General features: G+C 28.3%; 1 protein-coding gene across 1 annotated transcript in view; it reads right to left on the bottom strand.

The window, feature by feature from the left end:
* The window catches only part of puc (puckered), a 30,019-nt gene that overhangs the window by 4,076 nt on the left and 10,725 nt on the right, over positions 1-15,218 (bottom strand). The window contains exon 3 of the mRNA XM_065516448.1: positions 11,080-11,304. Coding sequence (XP_065372520.1) covers positions 11,080-11,304 — 225 coding nt within the window. The remainder of the gene's footprint in view (positions 1-11,079; positions 11,305-15,218) is intronic.

Here is a 15,218-nt window from a genome sequence, read left to right as displayed (position 1 = left end):
TATATTAATTTTATTACTACTTAATTTTTGCCAAATCATCATTTAAAAAATAAAAAAAAAATGTGAGATTTTTTGATTTATAATTGTTTGTAGACATATTACGTTGGACTTGTGTAGCTGTGTGTGAGTAATTGGGTTTTTTGTTTCGCCCCTATAGATGTACATAAAAGTATGTGGAATAAAAAATAATATATTTATGTATATAGTTTGATAAGAATGTTGTCATTCATTAAATTTGTCCGTAATCTTATCAGTTAAGAGCACAAAAAAGGCCATGTTTATAGCCTCTGTACTCGACTTAACAGTGATGATAATCAAATTATTTATAAGCTAGTACAAGAACGAACCCTTACAAAATAAAATAATGGGTGATTTTAATTTGAATACTTAGCTAGGTCGGTGTTGTGTTAGGTATGATTAAATCTGTACCAAAATTCAAATCAAATGTGTAATGTACTTGAGAAACTAGTCATGTTATTAGTTCCTGTAAGTTCTCATAGCGAACTAAAAGACTGATCGATTTGACAGTTTGTGGCGGCCATGTTTTTTTTGTAGCGCCTGTCAAATTTGTTCTGTGTCCTCAGTTGGCCATCAAGATCGTGGTAGACTTTTTTTTAAAGATTTTCTCAATTCTCAGGTTTAGGCAACTGTATTAGACGTGTGGAGGTTATACAATTGGGAAATACAAGTAAATGAGCTCAGAAGTAAACATATCACTTTTGAACTCAGTAGAGGCGATTGTCGATATAAAAATTTCACAAGCTGACTGTCAAGAAAAGATTTATAACCCAGTCCGAGTTATTGAAAATTTGACCTCAGGGATGCGTGCCCATCGAGGAAAAAAGCGGTGGACATTTGAAACATGTGATATTCCATAGATTGCTTTATATTACAGAACACATGTGTATTCTTTAATGTGGTTATGAGTCTTTTATTTAATTTAAAATTAAAACTGTGATAATAATTATAGTTTTGTTTTATTACATTTAATTTATAAGTATTATATCAAAAATCAAATGGTTAACACTGTGGTCTAATTTTAATATCTAAATGGTGTGAACTCAAAGTGTTTTTTTTAATTAAATGACGATAAGCCAGAGAAATTGTGGTTGTAATATTGAAAGTTTTACTGATTCATGTTTGCACAACATTAAATTAAAATTGATGGGAAAAATATAATTTTTCAAATAAAAAAATTATAAATATTTATAAGAATTTTTATAAAGATTTTTACTCATATCTTTATTTTTGATTATTAATCATTTGACAATAAAAATTGTTTTAAATAAATTCAACATCATTATCATCATCTCACTTAGTAATCTTCTCAGAACTTTTATTTTCATTCAAATTACCCGGAAAAGAGTTTCCCAAAGATGGCGACACAATCGATATATCCATCATAAAAATTTCTCATCTGTATTCATTTCTCCGAAATATTTGAATATTTTTGCACACAAATGACTAATATTAAATGTATTGCTAATATGTTGTTATTGTTTATAAATATTTTAATCGCAAAGTAATAACCTTTCCAATGATACCAACATCAAAATGAGTAAATTAAGTAATGAGCAATAAAAAATATTGCACGTTTTAATTGTTTACACGTATGTATGTAGGTAGTTAGCTTCGGTTTGGCTTTGTAGTTGGAGGAACTCCAAAGTATGTACATATGTGGATCATTCAGACGATTCATTTGATCGTTTTGTTACTCATGCTCAATGAACTTTGTAATTTCAAATATTTGCCAGATGAGTAATTTCGAAATAATTCAAATTTAATTTCAATTAGCTTTGAAATTTTGTTAAATAGTATTTATGATTAATCAATATAGAGCTATTGTGCTAGTAATGCTGTTGAGTAATTTTAAAAAAATAAATGGGGTATAAGAAATTATAGATTTCTTAAGAACTAGATATTTACGTGTTAGTTAAACTTAGCTTAACACACTGTTAAGTTAAACATGAAACAAATTTACCAAGTGTTTTTTCACTAATTGCAAACTGCCCCCGTAAACTTTGCATATGTTGGAAATCTAGCATAAGTGCTAAATTTTGCAGTAACACAACAACAAAATATAGCATTTGCAACATATGCAGGGTAGTTTGCAACAGTTAGTTTTGCAAGCATTGTTTTCCTTTCCTTGAGACATATCAATTTGTTTTATTTTAATGATAAATTGGTTTAAAATCGTTTATTTTTCATTTATAGGCATTTTAATTGATTTATTCCATTGAAGTTTGTTTACATTTTAACAAAATGTTATTGAATTTTATAATTTTTCCATTTAATTTACTAAATTTTAATTTTTTATAATTTTGCTTGCAATTCTATTTAATATTCACCTCTTTTAACAGTGATGTTAAGTTGTCATGTTGTAGGTATGTGTCTCAGCTTAGTAAAGACACTTAGGAGAGAGTTAGTGACGCATTTGTTTACTTTATTTTTAAGCTGTCTGTCTGTTCAACTAGGAATTGTTAGAATTGTTTTGAAAACAATTAAATACATTAGAAATTAAATGTTCTGAATTTGATTTATTTATAAAGACAAAATGCGTGTGTATTTGTGTTAATAGCATTTCACCCTACTTTTCTTAAAATATTAACAAAAAAAAAACTATTACACTAACAATGAGTCATATTACTCATACTCTCTGTGTGTTTTTTTGTAAACAAAACGGGGGGACAAAATGTAAATAAAAAAAAAACAGGAACAAAACAGATTAGTGTTGTATGTTGAGTATAAAAAAAAACAATTTAAGCGCCAAGACGTGATTTTTTGTCTGGCAAAATGTTTTGTTATTTTATTTTTTACAAAAAAAAAATCCTAAATAAACAAACAATGCATACATTTAAACATGCTTATTAAAAGCACATACATAAATACATGCATTCGTGTGATGAAAAAATATAATGTTAAGAAGAGCAAGAATTCATTTAACCAAATGAAGAAGAAGCAGGTGCCAAATTATAACGTTGATGGTTAAGAGTGACGACACACAAAAAGCCATCAGCCTGTCTGACTGCCAGCCAGTTAGTCAACCAGCCAGCCAGTCACTCACTCAAACACTCTCTTACTCACAAACAAAATAAACCGCCAAATGGCCAAATCATTTGCATTTGTTGTTTGTGGGTAAAATATGTCTGTATGTATTTATTCTTGTTGTTTAAAAATAGCCTGCCTTGCCTGCCTGTGTTGGTCGGTCACAGGATGGTTGTTGGTTGGTGTTGATGTTGGTTCGTTTTGGGTTGTTTTTGATGAGACAAGAAATATGACTCATACAAATAATATAACATTAATGCCAGCCAACAAAAATAACAAACAACATTTTTATATTTATTGTATATTACAATAAAATATATAGCAATTTGTTTTGTGCTTTTACGTTAATATAGAAGCAGCAGAGTTCACACAAAAAAAAGCAGTAAATAATAAAACAAAAAAAGAAATATGCGCAAATATTCATATTAACGACCTTCAACTTGTGAATAATAATAAATAAAACGCGTTTTTTTCGAAAGTAGCCAATACGTTGTTTTTGTTAGGAAAAAATTTAAGAAAACATACGTCAAAATTATATTAATATGTACATATGACTATAGCAAGTACTCCGCCTTGTATTAACGATTTGTGATCTATTAATTACAATATTTGTAAACAAAATTACACATCCATCAGTTTATTAAATATTTTATGAAGTAATAATTATTTTTATACCAATTAAGATAAACAAATGTAGGAGCAAACTGTAAGCAAACATTTTGGGTTTTCAATCAGAAATACGAAAATACGACTCTGCTTTTTAATTTTTGTTTTAAAAATGTATTTTCTCATAACCACATTTTTTTTTTACATGAAAAGTCGAAAAGTCGACTTTTTATTTCAGCTATAGAATCCTAATGATAACTTTTTTTATTAAGCTACCTTGGCAAAATTCAGAGATAGGGATGACAATGCCCTATCCCGAATCACGTGAAACTTGACATGTTGATTTGGCATCAATTACCGAATAATAAACAACAGATTTGATAGACGCCGCCAAAACAACATGGCTGCCACATACTGTCAACCTTATTAGAAATCGTTTTCGTACCAATCTAACCATTAGTTTCCAGTAACTCAATGATAACATGTATTACTTAATTTGTTTTAATTATTTTAGCAAAATTGTTTTATCCTAAATTCCCAATTTTTAATTTTATAAATTAACTAAAATTTATTGTTGGGGGATAAGCTAGTTCCTATGCGCATTTCACTGGCTGCTTAGGCCAGATCATCATGAAACCTTTTTCCAAAAGGCTTTAGAAAAACTAAAGATATTATACAAATAAAACTATAGAGTGTTTGAGAATTACAGCTTTATTTGTAAAAATATCAAAGCTTAAACAAAACACCAACAATAAACCGTGATTTTATCTTTTCTTAATTATGTTTTAATATTACTAGCATTTATTATTATTTGTGTAATAGTTTTGTACTACGCATCTAATTTATAATTTATATCAAAACAAATGTTTTTAAATTTGTGGTCAAATTTGGATATGGTGAGATCTTAAAAAATACATAAAACTATTATGATAAGAAAAGGATATTGCGGTTGTATTTAAAGAAATTAAAACTTGATACTAAACCCAAAAAAATTGTTTTCAACATTCAATCGTGATAAGAAAAGGATATTGCGGTTTTAATAAACAAATAATATTTTCAAGATAAATCTAATTTGAATAAGTTGGTTTTTAATTAAATGTAAAAATTTCTTGATAAAAAGGCAGAAATAAAACAAACAATTTCAAGTATAATTTTGTATTTAAACGTTAGAAATTTAATTTACAGATCGGTTTCCAAACGATTGATTTGAAATGATGTGATGAATTTCGTTCAATTTCAAGTATAATTTATTCCTTACTGTGCTATTCAACTGTAAACAAAAATAATGGCCTAATGAAAGATTTGAGTCAAATCTGTAGGGGAATATCTTCACAATCACAATTTTGCTTAAATTTATTTTAAGCTTAACTCTTAATAATTATGTAGGTACCTATTTAGAAACAATTGAAGAACATACAAAAAAGCACTGTATTATATACACTATTAAGTCATTTTTTGTTAAACAATGAATTTGCAAAAAAAATAAATTCTCCACAAAATAATTTGCATACTAGTAAGCAAGTAGATTTTATGTCGCAGCAATATCTAGCTAATTTAAAACAAAAATGTCAATATTTATACCATTTCGTTAAACGTATAGAATAGTTGATAAGTGTTTTCAATAATAATTCAACAAAATTTGCATTCTTAAAATATGCAGTGTTATAAAAAAAATATACCTACATATGTAGTAAGGTACATAATTTTATAGTTTAGTCCATAAAATGTTTAATTTCATTAAGCTTTCAATTGAAATATTCATTAATTTTTTAAATATTATTGTATGAAAAATTAATAAAAAAATTAGTTATAGGGTGTTAATGGAACGAAAATGCTTAATAAAAAGGAGCAAAACAAAAACAAAATATACCGTGTATAAGCAAAACAAGATGAGGTGTTTTAAAAACATACAAAAATGTATGTAAATATGTATGTATACATGAGTGTATGTCTGCTGTAGTATGAAAATAAATAAACAAAACAAATGAACGAACGAACGAACGAACAGACGAACCAACAAACGAATGAATGAACGAACGAAAATTATGAATCATCATTCATAATGATGTTCTTGTAGCTTTTTGTGGTCGTAACGAAAAACGACGTTCGCACCGAATATTATTTTGTATGAACGAAAGTCGTCATTTTTTTCTTCTAATTCTTAAATTATTTTTTGTTGTATTTGTTGAATTAAATAGGGAGCAAAAGAGGAAGGGGAGTAAAGAGCCATCAAGATGTTGTGCTACCACATGCGTGTTTATATATGTAGTTGTAGTTTGTTTATGAAACAAATAAAATATAATAATAATAAAAAGAAAAAAAATACTATAGCAGAGTGTTGTACACTTGAAATTTTGTTTATACAGAAGTATGATCAAATGGATGCCAGACAAGTTAGTGAAAAATTAACGAAATTTGATTAGATTTCTTTAATTTTTAAGCAAAATAAAAAAAAAATGTTTAATTTATATGTACTATTTTACACAAAATTTCTTTGAACTTATCAAAAAATGACAACTAGCGGGAAATTTTTGGTTTCTGTAAAATTACATTTATAAACTCTTCAAAATTATTAAAAGTTTCGAATTAATAATTCAATTTGAGCTTAATTTACTAAAATCTTAATTCGGAATTAAAAATTCATTTACAAAATGAATTTTATTTATATTATACGTATTAAGCTGTTAGGTAATGGATTAGAATTAATGAAAACTGTAATGATTCAATAAAGAACTAATTCTATAAGTAATGAATTCTTAAAGCAATGAATTCAATATGTTTGGAGTACTAAGGAATTAAGACAATAAATTTAATCGTGCTGAATGATTTAATGGAATTGTTAAGAGAATCTATTGAATTAGATTTTGAAAATTGAGTTAAGAATCAATTCTTTAGAAACTTTGCAATGAAATTAGAACTTGAAACTGATTTAATTTTAGTTTAATCTTCATTTCGTTATGAAAATCAATAGGCCTTATAAGTTTTTTTGTAAAATATTGTCCGAATGATTAATGGGTATTAATTATGTGATAAAAAATTATGTTCTACATAATTAATATAAAAATTTTTAACATTTTTGTTGTTTCTAATTTTAGCGTTTTTGTTTTGTCAGCAACAATCTGGCACATTTCTTAATCTATTATATCAGAGGTGGTTCAATTGTAGTCGTTTTGGGGGGAGTGGGCTTTTGTAAGTCTAAACACATTTAGCCTTATTGACGAATGAATTGCTCTAGCAGAATTGTCGAGTAACAAAGATTATTAATAACATTCGTGCCGTGTGCGAATTATTATTTTAATAAATAACAAAAAAAAAATCACACATACACAAAAAAAAGAAGCAAATTGTATGTAAGCAAAAATGATGACTGTTATAAATGCTGTTGTTACTAAAGCCCTCCAGAGATCGCCCGAAAAAAAGTAAAGGAAACTAAAAAAAAAGTACAGGGTGCTAATGATAATTTCAAGTTAGGGGAATAGAAAGGTGTAGAAATGAATGAGCTGTTTTAAAAGGAAAAATGTGGAAAAGGATGGTTGGAGTATTGAAGTATTTACCAGCCATTTAGTAGCCAATAATATTTTATTTACAGAAATAATTAACAACTTAACACATGAGTAAAAAATAGTGACTTCATTTTTATAAAATTATTTACTTCCTGGCAAGAGTTTTTGCAAGTTTTTTATAAGGAATGAGTTGATTTTGAATAAAGTTTTCAATAATTTCAATTTTATATTATAAAATATAAAAGTTCGAATAATTACCACAAAATCTCTACAGTTTTCTATTTGTATTAAAGTTAATTTTTGTGTCCAACGATTAACCTGCTTAAAGTTAAACTAAGTTTAACTTTAAAATACTTTGGTTGTATTTTAATCCCATATTAACTCAGGCTAAGTTTAAATTTAATCTATTCAATAACATAAATCGTTCAAAAAAAGTTATGTAGGTAGGTACCTATTTGGAAAATTTATTTTACATTGATTTCAAAGAATTAGTTTACAAATTTGCTGTACTACAAGCACTATTTAGTACACAAATGTACAAATTGCGCCTTATATAAACAACAAAATTTTTGTTTTTCTTCAATTTATTGTTGTTGTTGCCTTCTGGCTGTATTTCGTTCATTTGAATACTAAAAATAGTGAAAATCAATATAAATTTTGTGGGGTATAAACACGAGCAGACGACTGGTCGTTCACTCACAAATTGGAGAGCCCACATGTTGCCAATAATAACACTAAACTGATGTAAATACAACAAAAACATAAATACACACAAACACAACTCTTGGCCATAAAGGGGTGGTAAGAGCAAAGAGGAAGTTAAACAAAATGTAAACTGAAAGAATGAACGAGAAGGTACGGGGGACGAGAAAAATACTTTATAACGAAAATAAACAATATCAGACACTGGAAACTTTAAAGATTCACGGAAGGAATTTGTTTTCATTGTGCTGTGAAACGATGAGTCATCACTTGAAAGGCAGCCAAACAACGTCATCATCATCATCATTAGTAAAAGCAGCAGCGGCAGCACCGGTGAAAAAAAGTGCTGCTTCTGCTGCTTACTTACAACAAAACAGTTCATTATTATTACACTCGTATTTTAGCATGCCTCATTGGGAACGAGGTCGAAAGTGCACGTGACGTAAGTTTCCGAACAACACACAATTGCTGCCGCGCGTGTTTATTTTGGGAGGGGGTGTGTGTTCTCTGCTTTTGGCTCTAAAACAGACTTTTGAAAGGCGGAATTCTTTTGTATTGAATTTAAAGGATGGGGATGGAAAAATTAACCTGAGTTTACTGATAGTAAAAGTTATATTACGTTATACATCAATCATAATCGTTTTCAATCCCAAATTTTCTTGAAATCAAGAAAGGGATGAAAAACGTCATAACTGTACAACTCCTATAGCGCAAAGGTAGCTTAATAAGCAAGTATTTTACATTTCTACAGGAAAGAACTCTAAAATCAAAAGAATATGTAAGAAAATTATGTAAAAACTCAAAATCTGGGAGATCCATACGTTGAGGAAAATATCCCCAAAATTTGGAGATTTCAACAGGACAATGACCACAAACCCACCTCTAGGGTTGTAACCAAGTGATTACAATACAATGTCGTGCTTTGAAGGGCCCTGTCCAATCGCCATATCTCAATCCCATAGAATACCTTGTAGATTGCAAAATACCGACTCAAAATTATAACACGAAAGAAACTTTATCAGATACGAATTAAAACTTAAAAAATATGTCAAAGGATACGATTGATTTTTTAATTGGTTCAATGAATGCACGTCGCTGTGAAGCAGTCATAGAAAACAAAATACTGAATCACTAAAAGGGCCAGACAGTTTCCATTGTTTTTTCAATACCATAATAATGAATACTTTTTAGATTGTTTTCTATGCTACTAATTTTTATTGTTAATATTAATAAATAAAAGTATGGCTGACTTCACAAACGCATTTTGCAAAGCAACACTGCAATGCATATTTTTTTTGGCATGTCGCAAGTTAATTATTGTATGGCAATGCTTTGCAATGCGCAACATCTGTCAAATTTGTGATCTGTTTTTATTTATGATTATTTACAAAACATTTATGCGTTCATGAATGTCACAAAGTATTGCTTTACCTTGTAATTGCTTTGTATTACTGCGTTTATGAAGTCAGCCTATATTTTAATGAAATGCCTACTTGAATATTTGGAAAAGTTTTATTATATTGCCAACCACTGAAAAATTACTATAATTCAAATCTTTAAGCTTTTCTCCTGATGTCAAATCCATTAGCTTAATAAATTTGCCAATAATAATTAAAATTTGACTACATTACACTTCATGTAAACACTCTTTTAAAGTCTTGTATTTTTATGCGGGTATTTTTAGGTAAAATGAAAACAAAACTCAGAAATAGAAGAATATCTATTGAAAAGACAGACAGAGAGAGAGAGTAAAGAAATTGAAATAGGTAAATAAAAAGTTAACAACAATTACAACAAACAGTCAATGCTCATTAACTTACAAAAAGGATTTCCATTTTCTATGAAATTCTCTAAACATTTTTAGAGAGAATTTGTAACACAAAAGGTGGGGGGTGTAAAAATATACAACAGGAGTAAAACGTTATTTTTGTTTTTACCGTTATCACTAATAATACCTATTTATGTAACAGAGAAGTTTATAGTTTGTTTGTGTGTATATTTTTGTTATCTTTTCTTTGTCCCCACAGTGGTTGTTTTTTTTTTTTAGCAGTGGTGTATTATAATAAAAAGGAAGGAAGTTTTGTGGTGTGTTATTTTATTTTGTTTTGGTTTTTTTTATTATTTTTTTTCAAAAAATGTTGATGGTGTTGTTGTTTTTGTATGCAACATATGTACGAGTAGAGTACATACATAGTATGGGGTAAAATGCCGCCATGCCGTCTCACAAAGTCTTAGTTTATGGAAGTCTTTAATTTTTCATTTCTGTTGATAGTGTAAAAATGTATGTAAAACAAAAAACTTTAACTTAACAGAAAACTCTAGTACGTTGTTGGTATGTTTTTAAAAAGATAAAAATGTATTTTATGTAAAAGAAATAATAAAAAAAAGAAACTAGAACAAAAATATATGACAACCATTTTTTTAATGATTAAATTATTAAGACAGAGTTTAAAAACAAGACTTTAAGTTAGGAGGAAGTTTTAAAACAATAAATTTTAAAGAAACTAGTCTTAGAATTGAGGCCATCAGCTCAAAAGTGGTGTAACCCACAACTTTTGGTATTCAAAAGCAGATGGAACTGAAAAAGTTATTTTTGCACAGAGCCATGATATAACAAAGTAATGTAGCAAAAGTGGTGTAAGTTTAATATGTATACCACTAAATAAATAGCTTCAATTGAAGAGTTTGTTGCATAAACTTGATAAGCCTCAAAATCAAAATTTTGAGAAAATCCATTTCAATGTTTTTAAAAATTTCAAAAATATATGAATTTTTGGATGAAAGTATGCATTACATTTGTATGTCTATAAAATAAATATAGGTCTTACCATAGAGAATTATACATAGAGACGAGATACTCCGTTTTGTCAAACAAAAATACAACAAATAATATTTCTGATACAACAACAAAATACATTGTCTAGCATGTATTTTGTTGTTGCAAGAGATAGGTTTTTGACAACAGACTTAGGTTTTTGACAATTCCGTCTCGTCTCTATGTTACCCTATGAACATTAAGAACATCAACAAGCCCTTCAATTCATAATCAGTTTTTTTTTCAAAAGGTTTATAAAACAAATTTAGTTTTTGATTAATTCAAAAACTTCAGGCCCTTGAATGCCGACCACTGATCTAAATTGTCTAATAAATCCTATGTCGAATAATCTACATTACCCTGTTCTATTGCTATACCCCACCCAAAAGTATATTTCCCAAAACTTACCTATAAAATCGTAGGCTTCCTGAAAATATTGTTTTATATTTTGATGAGGTGTATCACTGGCAGGTATTTGCATATATTTAAGGCCCGGCATTTGATTTGTGCTGGGTGCTTGGCAGGTAACATTTAAAACACAATTCGCTCCCACACTACTTGGATCATCAGCATCGCGGCCATTGCCCAATAATAAGTGGGGGAAAACTGGTGAGGCGGGATGTGTTTCGATATCTAAAAATAAACAGAAAACAAATTTACACAAAAATTAATTAAAATTTTTAAAGACAAAAGATATGTTTATTATTATTTGCGGGCATTTTATTAATAATGTAAGGAATTGAGGTTATTTTTAGAATATTCGTATGAAAATAAGAATTTTGTTGTTCTTTAAATAAATTATTTTAAGCAAAAGTGTGTTTATATGTATAATAGAAAGAAAAGTAATTTGAATTTGATAAATTTAAACGTTAAATTTAATAAAATTTTTAAAAATTATAAAAAAATGTGAGGTTATTTTCAATTTTGTAGGGTTTGCTTTGTGTTAGGGTTAACGGAAAATGATTTGTTTACATTATTTGAAATAGTAAATATTCATATAATTACACTGTTTATATGTACATATGTTTATTTTGCACACCTTTTATTTCAATATCGATTTATATAAAGAAATGACGTTTTATGCTAAAAATAGTCTAGATTTTATCGCTTGATTTCTTTTTTCATAATCATCATCATCATTATTATTATAATAATGTGTTTTTTTTTCTATTTTATTTTAATAAAAACATCATAATGTGTGTTGTTATTTTTGTTTTGTGGTAAATGGCGGGGATGAATGAATTGAATGCTTGAATTGGTTACTCGGATTGGATTGGCTTGAATTGGTTGGTGGTGTGTAAACTGTGCGTTTTTTCTCTTAGTTTCTGGCCTGGGTAATTATGGTTTTTTGTTTTCAAACTATATACAATTTATATTGTATGATTTTAAAGATACTCTGAAGTAGAATGAATATACCCCATAGTATGAGTCATACAATAAAATAGAGAAACACACCACATGTAAACAATAATAATGAAGCAATACATTATTTCTTTTTTTATTTTTCTACGCGTAATTTCCCCCCTCTATACATATTACAATAAATTGTCTACGTAGAACTAAATACAAATGGTCTAGAATGAATTATGGGGTAAATTTATTTATCAATCAATAAACAATTTATAGAAAACTACTCAATACAATAAAATAATAAATGGTTTTCCAACTGATCTTGTAAAATCCAAATCAATAAACCAAACAATACGTTTGTTTTATTTAATCTTTTCAAATTGATTAGTCATTTAAATTAAAATTTTAATTTAAACTTACAGGATGAAAATCAAATACGAAATATGTACATAAACAACAACAATCATGTTGTAACAGTAACGTCAAACAATTTTGTTCAAACTAACCTCATTTATGTGAAGAACAAAACAACAAAAAAAAAATGAAAACGACGCCGTCAACGACAATGATTTTAATTTGTTTTGAAATTGTTATGACTCATTTTATTTAAAGAACTTCAATGTTTAAAGTAGCGTAATTTATAGTTAAAGTTGTTGTTATTGCTTTAAAAAAGAGAAAAACCAAAAAAAAGTAACAAAACTTTAACTGTTTGGAAATAAAACGTGTATTATCAAGTACTTGTTAATACCTTCCTGTAGTAAAATCATTCTGATTACCTAAATATTATCGTTCATTTCTCTATACAATATAATAATTTAAAACATTTAATACGACTTATTAGTTAAGTTTTTATTGCCAACATTTATATAAACTAAATCATAAAGTTTTGTAATAAGTTTTAGACCAAAAGTTGTAAATTTAGAGTCGTATATCATCCCCTGACCCAAAAGAAGAAAAAAACTATAATGAGTCACCAAACTCTATAATATATTACAGATAATTCGTTCGTTTTATTTCCCAAATGACCATTAAAAAAACTCTTATTAGTCACAAAAAATTGGGAAGTAATCTGATCATAGTACAATGACATGTTTTCAAAAAATGTATAAAGTTCAGAATCTAGCAATATTTGAAATTTTCTACCCCCTGTCTATACTTGACAAATATTTATCATAACAATTAATGACATTTGTTGTCAAAACAAACTTGTCTGAGCAAAAGTACTAACAATTTTGTCATAACGAATCAATAATACTAATAAATGGACACTATACCTGATAATTTTTTATCTTGACAACCATTTTGACGTTTATCATGATAAAAATATATCAGGTATAGACAGGGAGTTAGATATGGTTATTTATAAGGCAGAAATTTAGCATTTTGTGCAAAAAGGCAACATTGTACACTGGAAAATGTAACATTTTCCATCGGTTTCAGAAGCGGAGATTTTGACACGGAAGACAAATATCGCCCAGGCCAACCAACAAAGTTTGAAGACCATGAATTGGAGGCATTACTCCATGAAGATTATTGTCGAACTCAACAAGAACTTGCAAAATCATTGGGAGCTACTCAAGAAGCAATTTCAAAACGTTTGCGAGTAGCAGGATTCATCAGAAAGCATTGAAATTGGGTACCATACGAATTGAAGCCGAGAGGCATTGAAAGAAGATTTTGTATGTCTGAAATACTGCTTGAACGAGAGCATTATTTTACCACCGAATCATTACATGCAATAAAAAATTTATCCATTACGATAACCCGAAGCGTAAGAGATCGTATGTGAAGTCCGAACGATTCCAAAGCCAAGTTTCCATGGCGGAAAGGTAATTCTCTGTATTTGGTGGGACCAAAAGGCTGCCATCTATTTTGAGTAATCTGGCCAGACTATTACATGGAACCTGTACGGAACGCAACTGTTTCGTTTGAAGTAAGCAGACATGAAACCGTAATATTCCATCATGACAACGCTCGGCCAGATTATGCAATACCTGGTAAAAACTATTTAAAATGAAGTGGTAGAGAAGTTTTGCCTCACCCGCCTTATAGTCCAGACCTTGCCCCGTCCGACTACTATTTGTTTCGATTGATGCAGAAAGCTCTCTCTGAGATACGCTTAACTTCAGAACAGAGTATCCGAAATTGGCTTGAATCGAATTTGGTATCAAAAGATGAGCATTTCTTTTGTCACGGATTCCATATGTTGCCAGAAAGTTGGGAAAAGGTCAAAGCTAACAATGGCCAATACTTTGAATAAATTTATATTGTACAAATGTTTCAAAATAAATGCTAAAAATAAAAAAAAAAAATTAAAATTTCTAAATATTTTTTTTTGAATATTAGGAAAAGTTTCCATTGTTTTGACATTCACTGTATATTCTTTATAGGGTTGGTGGCAAATGAATAAATTACATTTCAAATCTACAAAGTTTTCTGAAATCTATTCACAATTCTGTCCCTAAAATAATGTATTGAAAAATCTTTTTTTAATCTCCTAAAATGGTGAGTTGTACCTACATATATTTTTGCCATAACTCGTGGCATAGAAATTTAAAAAAAATACTCAGAAATATTAGTTTTGTATTGGTTTTGCCTGGTACAAAAACAAACAATATAATAATGGCCTTACCATGTCTACGATGATGGATTTTCTTGGCCTTAATATTTTCAATACTCGTGGCGCGGTGAATAACGTCACCAGAGAATATGAATCATGTGGCTGCTTTAAGGCATTTTATTTAAATAAATATTTAAGAAATTTTCCAAAAAAATAAATAAATAAAATTTCAAATAAATATTTATATGTATGAAAATAAATTTAAAAATATTTTTAAAAATTAACAAATTTGCCAACATTTTTTAAATTTAGAACTTGTTAAGTCTTAAATTTATTGATTGTCGTAGACATTTTTAATGATCAATTTTGATACATGCAATAATGAAGTTCTAAAACTATAAATTACTTGGTTTTAATTGACTCGAGTTCTGGTGATAAACTGTCATATAAAAAAAAATTAAAAATGCGGAAATTTTAATAATTTTTATGTAATTTTGAAGGGTAAATATCTGTCATTTATTCTCATTTAGTTAGTGAACATTATAGTATAAACAACAATGTTATTTTGCTTTGAAAATGTAGAATTTTGTGCCAACAAAGCGTCATATGCGGGAAGTTTTGCTTTACTTCTTTAATT

The sequence above is a fragment of the Calliphora vicina genome, chromosome 1 (genome assembly GCF_958450345.1).
Source record: "Calliphora vicina chromosome 1, idCalVici1.1, whole genome shotgun sequence".
Taxonomy (NCBI): Eukaryota; Metazoa; Arthropoda; class Insecta; order Diptera; family Calliphoridae; genus Calliphora; species Calliphora vicina.
The sequence above is the reverse complement of the archived record's forward strand: the minus strand, read 5'-3'. Positions and strand labels throughout refer to the sequence as shown.